The 7,877-nt window shown below is 49.0% G+C and overlaps 1 protein-coding gene, 1 long non-coding RNA gene and 3 other non-coding genes across 6 annotated transcripts in view; 1 reads left to right on the plus strand and 4 right to left on the minus strand.

The window, feature by feature from the left end:
• The window catches only part of LRRC75A (leucine rich repeat containing 75A), a 39,117-nt gene extending 36,025 nt beyond the window's left edge, over window positions 1-3,092 (plus strand). For both annotated transcript variants that reach the window (XM_053568628.1, XM_053568629.1), the window contains exon 4: window positions 1,310-3,092. In XM_053568628.1, coding sequence (XP_053424603.1) covers window positions 1,310-1,853 — 544 coding nt within the window. In that variant the 3' untranslated portion in view covers window positions 1,854-3,092. The remainder of the gene's footprint in view (window positions 1-1,309) is intronic.
• A 171-nt stretch (window positions 3,093-3,263) lies between these two features.
• Window positions 3,264-5,245, minus strand: LOC128569940 (uncharacterized). Its single transcript, XR_008375486.1, has 5 exons — window positions 4,934-5,245; window positions 4,650-4,693; window positions 4,163-4,312; window positions 3,841-3,907; window positions 3,264-3,622 (listed from the first exon to the last, which is right to left on the minus strand). It is a non-coding gene; the product is annotated as an uncharacterized LOC128569940 (long non-coding RNA).
• Window positions 3,692-3,764, minus strand: LOC128571465 (small nucleolar RNA SNORD65). The gene has a single exon (XR_008375872.1). It is a non-coding gene; the product is annotated as a small nucleolar RNA SNORD65 (small nucleolar RNA).
• LOC128571431 (small nucleolar RNA SNORD49) lies at window positions 4,317-4,387 on the minus strand. The gene has a single exon (XR_008375846.1). It is a non-coding gene; the product is annotated as a small nucleolar RNA SNORD49 (small nucleolar RNA).
• On the minus strand, window positions 4,774-4,844 carry LOC128571432 (small nucleolar RNA SNORD49). The gene has a single exon (XR_008375847.1). It is a non-coding gene; the product is annotated as a small nucleolar RNA SNORD49 (small nucleolar RNA).
• Window positions 5,246-7,877: the final 2,632 nt, after the last annotated feature.

The raw sequence follows: 7,877 nt of genomic DNA on the forward strand, positions 1-7,877 counted from the left end.
AGGTCTCCTTCCCCTCTGGTGGTTTCTCATCACACTTAAAAGCAATCCAGACAGGGCCCCTTGTGATGTCCATCCCTGTTCAGTGATGCTAGTGCCTGGCTCCCAGTAGGAGCTTAACACACACTTGTTAAAGAAATGAATGGGGCAGAAGACAGCACTGCTGCTGTTTGACTAGCATGGGTGGGGCTGGGCTGGTCACCAGGCGGTCTCCCTGGGGTATTGGGTCTGCTTTATTAACAACATCAATACCAGCAGCCAACAGTTAAATCATGCTAAATAGATGCCAGGCAGTGTTCAAGGACTTAAATGTCATGCCTTGAAAGCTTTACCTTCAAACACCCTGGGGCTGGACCCCAGTCAGAGGCAAAATGAGCAAACTGTGGACTGCTTCAGATCCCAAGGACAGGGACCTACCCTGCCTTGCCAGGAGGCCCAGGCTGACTCTTGAGCTGCTGTTAACATGTGCTGTTTGAACAAGGAGGGAACCCCCTTCCAGGGCGCTTGGAAATGTGGGGAATGAGCATCTCAGCACCACTAGCAAACAGAAGGGGCTGGTGGAAAGGACACACCATCTGCTGGAGCAGCCTGGGGCTCTGACCCAGGGCAAGAAGCAGGGGAACAAAGGACAAGGGTGGCAGCTAGCAGGGAGAGGGATGGGCGGAGAACACTCAGCCCCAGGCCTGGATGCCCCGTCCCCTCCCCTGCAGGGCTCACCCTACAGATCCCTCCACATGGTGGGAAAGATGGGGCCTCTAGATCCTTTGTGCGAATCCTGGGGCAACTCAGCTACCAGCCAAGGGTGGTAGAAGCAGGGAGCTCAACCATTAAAAATAGCAGCAGCAGCAACTATTTGTCCATCACTTACCTATACAAGGCATTGTTCTGTTTTACATATATTAACTTCACATAACAACCCCACTAACTCCATTTTTTAGGTTAATAACAGGTGCAGAGTTTAAGGTCACAGAATAGGAAGGAAAAACGTGAAGATGCAAACACAGACACCCCTTATGGATACAGGAAGGGCAGTCAGAACTTGGGTTCTGGCCAGCCAGGATGTGGGGTAGTGCCAAGGGCCTGGAGCTCCCTGGATTCTCCCTTGATTTTTATCTGCAAGTTTTTTTTTGGCCGGGGCTGGGTTTGAACCCACCACCTCTGGCATATGGGACCGGCGCCCTATCCCTTTGAGCCACAGGCGCCGCCCTGATCTGCAAGTTTTATAAAAATGATCACTAGAAGCAGAGAGCACTGCTGCTTCTGAGGCGGCTTGTACCATGTGCTTGACTTTGCCTGCCTCTTTCCCCTTCAGCCTCAAGGCTGTCCTGGCCGGGAGCCCTCCGGACAACACGGTGGACCTGTCAGGCATCCCACTGACCTCCCGTGACCTGGAACGGGTGACCAGCTATCTGCAGCGCTGTGGGGAACAGGTGGACAGCGTGGAGCTGGGCTTCACAGGCCTCACGGACGACATGGTCCTGCAGCTGCTGCCAGCACTCAGCACCCTGCCCCGCCTCACCACACTGGCACTCAACGGCAACCGACTGACACGGGCCCTGCTACGGGACCTCACAGACACCCTTAAGGACCCCAGCAAGTTCCCCAATGTCACATGGATCGACCTTGGCAACAATGTGGACATCTTCTCTTTGCCCCAGCCCTTTCTGCTCAGCCTACGCAAGCGGTCCCCGAAGCAGGGACACCTACCCACTATCCTGGAGCTGGGCGAGGGCCCAGGCAGTGGGGAAGAGGCCAGGGAAGGGACAGTGGACCAGGAGGACCCTGGAGGGGGTCCTGTGGCCTTGGCCAAAGACCACCATGAGGTCAAGGAGACTATAGCAGCATTAGAGACATGACATGGAAGGGGCCTTACCAGGGAGCCCTCATGGGGTAGAGATGGTCAAGGCAGGCCAGGGGCTCCTGTCAGGAGGCTCAGGCTATTGCCAAAATTGGCCTGGCCAACCCTATCACAAAAGGCAGGCCACAGCACCTGGGAAAGGGGCCTTTTACTTCTTGTTCCTCTCTATCTGCCCCCTATAAATCACACTACCTGCGTTTTGGCTCCTATGAAGTCATCCCTGGCTCGAAGCTCCAGACACCCCTCCCAAGTCAGCCCTTGGCCTCCCCCCCCGAAGGCTTATGGGAACAGGCATATTGTATGCTGAGTGCCAGCAGGTTGAGCTCATGAGAATGCTTTCCCCCAGTACAGCTGAGGCCCTAAAGTAACCCAGATGTTCCCATTCTGGGTCACTTGTTTTATCTAGGGGAGTGACTCCAGCCAAATGCTGAAGGTACCACACTCTAGGAGGATGCAATTTTTACCAAAACTCCTAGCTGAAAAACCTAGGGGGAGAAGCCTAGTTCCATGTATGCTAACGGACTGAAAGGAAGTGGTCTACCTCCTTCCTTATGGAGCCTTGGACTCCATGGAACTTGTCTCAACCTCTACTTCCCCTGAGTGCTGTCCCCACCCCTCCCCCACGATTCTACACACCTTCCCCGAGGGCTACCTATCACAACTATATCCTTCAATACATCAGCACCAAGTGGCAGTGACTAAGGCACACAAGGTGCCTGTGCACAGGCATGCACGTGAAGGCCCATTCAGCCAGGCCTTCATGTGGGATCCAGTATCTCTGGCATGTGAAGGCCAAGGTACTTGCCATCAACCCTTTCTTTGAGAGTATTTCTAAAAACCTACTACAGAAGGCTCTTAAAAACCCACCAAGTTGAATCCACATTCTCAGCAGGCCCAAACAAAATCAGTCACCTGGAAGCTCCCAGGAGAGCCTAATTGAGCAAAGATTTTTCAGCTTACCTGATCCCCTTACTCAATCACTTCTGCTGAAAGAATCCCACCTAGAAAAAACAGACAACCCCTAGTCCCAGGTCTCTTCAGAGAAACAGTCATTCATGAACCAGAAAACAGTATGAGTAAGCACTGCCTGATGGGCCTCAAGCCAGGCAGGCAGCAAGATGGGGCCTTGCATACTGTTAAGGGTTTTGGCTACAAAGTAATTTAAATGGTGAAGGAGATTGGACAAAGCTATGCAAAGGGACAGTACTCAAGAGGCAGCAGGGATTAGAACCCTTTGTGTCCATGCCTTAAATGCTTTGGAATTGTTGCCCTCTAAGGTTTAAAACTGTTAAGAGCAAAGAGTTTTGACTGTAAGGAAGTTTACAAGCTTGAGTGCTTATAACTGGACTGCTAATAACTGACAGCAGTAGTCAAATTTACTTTTTCTTCAAATACACATTTGTAACAACCAATTACCAAAGACCATTCTTTATTACGGTATTAGTTCATGGTAACTAAATGAAAACATTACTCAAGGGGAACTAACAATTTCCATTTTAAAGAACTAACTCCCAACGTAACAACCAATTTGTATAAGCTCCTATTGGATAGGCTGGCAAGGGACAATGCTAGAAAATTTAATGAATGATACCAAATGTGCCAGTTACAGAAAACCGTTGCCCAATACATCTCTTAGCTTTGTTGAGAATGTCCTGATACACAAGGCATACTTCTACACCAAATGTTCAACAGTTAGGTTTTCAGAATCCAAGTTGATAGCAGCTCTTGGTCCTTCACAAACTGACATCTATCCTCTGGGGATGCAGCCTGCAAAGAAACTAAATTTCAGTTTTATTTCCTGCTCTAACCAACAGCCATTCGCACAAGAAAAGGTATCATCAGAAAACCATAGGCTCACCACTACACAATCTGCCGGTAATTCCAGCTATTTGGGGTGATTTCATCACTTGATATCCTTTTCTTCGAATCAATTAACAAAATCAGCTGTTTATTCATTCTACTGTGGGGGTCAGATCAAGGCTTACCTTTTCTGCTTTGCCTGAGCTGCTATGGCTGCTCAATCTATGCACTGCAGCACTCAGTTTTCAAAACCTGGAAAAGAGAAGCCACACACAATACAAACTGCAGATGCTGAGCAGGAGATATTTCTGAGCGCCTCATTCCAAACGTACAAATCTAAATCCATCCTAACAAGAGTCTCTGAAGATTATTTTTATTATTGGGGATTCATTGAGGATACAAGAAACCAGGTTACACTTACTGCATTTGTTTTTATGCAAAGTTTTGACTACTTTTCTGTTTCAAGGATGGGATAAAAACACTATCTCAACATAGAATAAAACGTACCTCATGAAGGCCAATGCTCCTGGCTCCAGTACTCAGCATTCGAACATGCTGGTAATCCTTCCCTTATTTGCAACCTGGATGAATACAGCAATTAGGCCACAGTTCAGACAAATTTATTCCTGGAAGTAGCAACTGGTGAGGACTTGTTGACTGCAGTCAGACAGGAATAGTTATCGTCAGTTATCGCTTCTGACGGCACTTCCTATTAGTGATTTCATCAGAGCAGTCAAAACGCCTCACCATTCACCAGTACTGCCACAACCAGAGACCTGGCCATTATCTAGAACCACTAAAAATAACCACTGGAGACTTTTTTTAAGGAAGTATAGTTTCCATATACACATGTAACTTTGGTTTAGACGCAGTTCTATGGCTGCTTCACACCGTGCAATGGTCACACGTGTTAAAACTAACAACTGTAAAAACGCTGACTTCAATGCATTCAACGTTAGTTACATATTAAACACTGCCCAGACTGAGCTCTTACCTCATAATTACGCTGTCTTCAACACTCTGCAGGGAGTATGGCATCTGAAACGGAATAAGGCCAAAAACTGAGGACAGATTCCGGCAGTAATGTTCCATTAAACTGCGGAGGTTTCAGCAACTGTAGTCAGACAGGCATAAACGTCGTCAGTTATCGCTTCTGATGGCACTTCCTACTACCAGTATCATCAGGACAGCCGCCCAAGTCTCCCTTCTAGTTCCACTACAGTCCCACCCCGTGCAGCACTCTCCAGGTACTCTATACAGCACGCAGCCCCTACTCACCCGGTTCTCCAGCTTGCTCACTTCCCACGAAGGGCCCGGTAACCGGGTCCCGGCCTTCACGGATCGTGGCCCTGCCGGAAAAACACGAAAACCATGAGTCCTGCCCCACGCGGCCCCGCCAGACGGTGGAACACCAGGCCGCAGCGCCTGCCCCAAAGCCCACGTGAGCGCAGGTGCCGGGGAGACGCCGACCACCAGCCGCCAGCCTACCCCCGCACTCCAGTTAAATTTCCCGGAAACACCCCTCCGAAGATGAAAGCTCTAGCTCTTTCTTCTCCCTCGCCACCTGCTACGAGCCCAGGTGCAACCACAACCCACCCTGGCCTCTCAAGTACAGTGAAAGGGGCACGAGTGTGGGGCTCCAACGACTTAAAGAGTCGGGATATTCCATTCTTCATAGCAGGGGGGGGAATGCAGGCAAAGCCTCGCGAGAACTCCAGACCATTTAACAATGCAGACTCAAGGGCTCCCCCTCCTACTGGACCTGTGGTCTCTTCCACGGCCCCGGGAATTCTGGGTCTACCAGCCCTCGAAGCGTTCCAGGGCGCCTGCGCAGGGGCCGGTGCGGCGGCCAGAGCGCGGGTCGGAAAGCGGGTTTCGGGTTCCGCCTCCGCCACTGCCTGGTTGGTTGGTTTTCATCAAATTACTCATCCTTTGTCAGCCTCGGATTGCTCTCGGGGTAAAAGGAGATACTTGCACTCCAGGAGGTTTATCTGAAGATCAGCGGAAGTAACACATTTGAAACTGCTGAGCCTTGGCACAAGCAAGCATTCGTAAATAGAAGCTGCTCCAAATCTAATAAGCAATGCTAGTCTCTCCCTACGACGCTTTCAGAATGTCCACAGGGCCTCTCAAACTCCTGCGCGCTGACAACCCTCATCACTTTCTTTAGGATGACCGTTAAGGACCCATCAGGCCTCTTGTCTGGGTCCACTTCCATCTTCTCCCACTCTGGAGTCAAACTCTACCCCTCTAGCCCCTCCGGATTCCCACGGGACTCCACCCATAGCTCTATCTCGCCTATGATGGAAAAAACTGTCTGCTTATGCTTTCCTTTCTGTATATGAACTCGTTCAGGTCTCCTTAAGAAACATTCAGTCTGAAACTACCCTTCATATCAATAAAGAGCCACCAGGTGGGAGCTGGAATAGGGGCCTGAACTCTGCAAACATACAGTGATTGATAATTAAACACGTAAGTAGCCATGTTCCCTAGTTTGCTACTTATAATTGCCTACTACTCAGGAGTCATATAGGTGATGGTCATAAAGATTCTTAGCTTGCTTCATTGCTCCTTACTTTTTTTTGGAGGGAGGGATGTTTTTCGTTTTTTAAGACAGTCTCACTCTGTGTCCTGGGTAGAGTGCCATGGCATCATATCTCACAGCAAACTCAAACTGTTGGGCTCCAGTGATCCTCTTGTCTCTGCCTCCCAAGTAGCTGGACTACAGGTAACCACCACAAGACCAGGCTATTTTTTTTTTCTATTTTTTGTAGAGATGGCTATTGCTCTTGCTCAGGCTGGTCTGGAACTCCTGAGTTCAAGCAATCCACCCAAAGTGCTAGGATTACAACCATGAGCCACTGTGCAAAGAAACTAATTTTAGGTTTTTTTATACTTTAATTTTTTATTTCAGATTAGCATGAAGGTACAAACCATTAGGTTATATAGTTTACATACAAAAGGTTAAAGTCTAGAGCTGTAGTTGTGTCCTACACCCAGGGAGTGTGTCATTTAAGACTAGTTTTTGAGATGTCTTTCAGAAGCCCTGCATTCTGGTGGGCCAGCTGACCCACCCAGACCAGGAACTGACTCACCTGGTCTTACAGACAGTCTCCCCACCCCGCTCCCAGGAACTAACTCAGCACAAGAAGACAATTTTTACACTTCTATGATTCCACCAACCCCAGCCAATCAGCAGACCCAATTGCCTAGCTCTTTGCATGCTGAACTATCTTTGAAATCCCTTTCTCCCAAATTCTTGGGTAGACAGATTTGAGAAATTTCTCTAATCTCTTCACATAACACCTGAGATAATAAACTCTTTGCTGTGACCCCCACTATCTCAGTATATTGGCTTCCTCTTGAGCAGCAGGCAATGAACCTTGTTAGCTGTAACAAATCCTCCCATATGTGTTTTGCACACAAACGTCATACCAAAGTAAAGCAATTCATTTTGACTGCAGAAAACTGGAAAAGCAGTCAAACTCTTTAAGTTGGCCTCAGAAAGAAGTATAAGATTTTAATTAGGGGGAGGAGGCTTCAAGGAAGAGACAAGTGGTGGTCAAACAAGAGGTTACTCAAACTTCATGAAGAATTTGGTGACAGGTTAAGGGGAGAAGGGGGAGGAGAGGGATATGTGGAAGAGATGTCCAGAAATGCTTGGGCAAACGGTGGAGGGCTTGCACCAATATCCTGGGGATACCAGCTAGTGCATTCAGTGGGTGGGTAGCCTCTCAGGTCTTCAGAGCATAGAGGTGACATGTTTGTCTTTGTCTTAAGAGGACCCCTCCTGGGCGGCACCTGTGGCTCAGTGAGTAGGGCACCAGCCCCATATACTGAGGGTGGCGGGTTCGATCCCGGCCCCCGCCAAATTGCAACAAAAATAGCCGGGCGTTATGGCAGGTGCCTGTAGTCCTAGCTACTCGGAAGGCTAAGGCAAGAGAATCGCCTAAGCCCAGGAATTGGAGGTTGCGGTAAGCTGTGATGCCACAGCCCTCTACCGAGGGCAATAAAGTGAGACTGTCTCAAAAAAAAAAAGGATCCCTCCTGAGAGAATGGCTTGGAGGGTGGGATTGAGCAGGAAGCCCAATGGGGAGAGAAAGCAATAAATAGTCCGGAGCCTGAACTAAGCCAGAGAGCTTGAAGAAGCCTAGGTTTGAGAGACATTTTGGAATCTTGCAATGGGTTTCTGGTGGCTGTATTTGCCCAGGTCTACCACCAC

This window comes from Nycticebus coucang, chromosome 18, assembly GCF_027406575.1.
Source record: "Nycticebus coucang isolate mNycCou1 chromosome 18, mNycCou1.pri, whole genome shotgun sequence".
Lineage (NCBI taxonomy): Eukaryota > Metazoa > Chordata > Mammalia > Primates > Lorisidae > Nycticebus > Nycticebus coucang.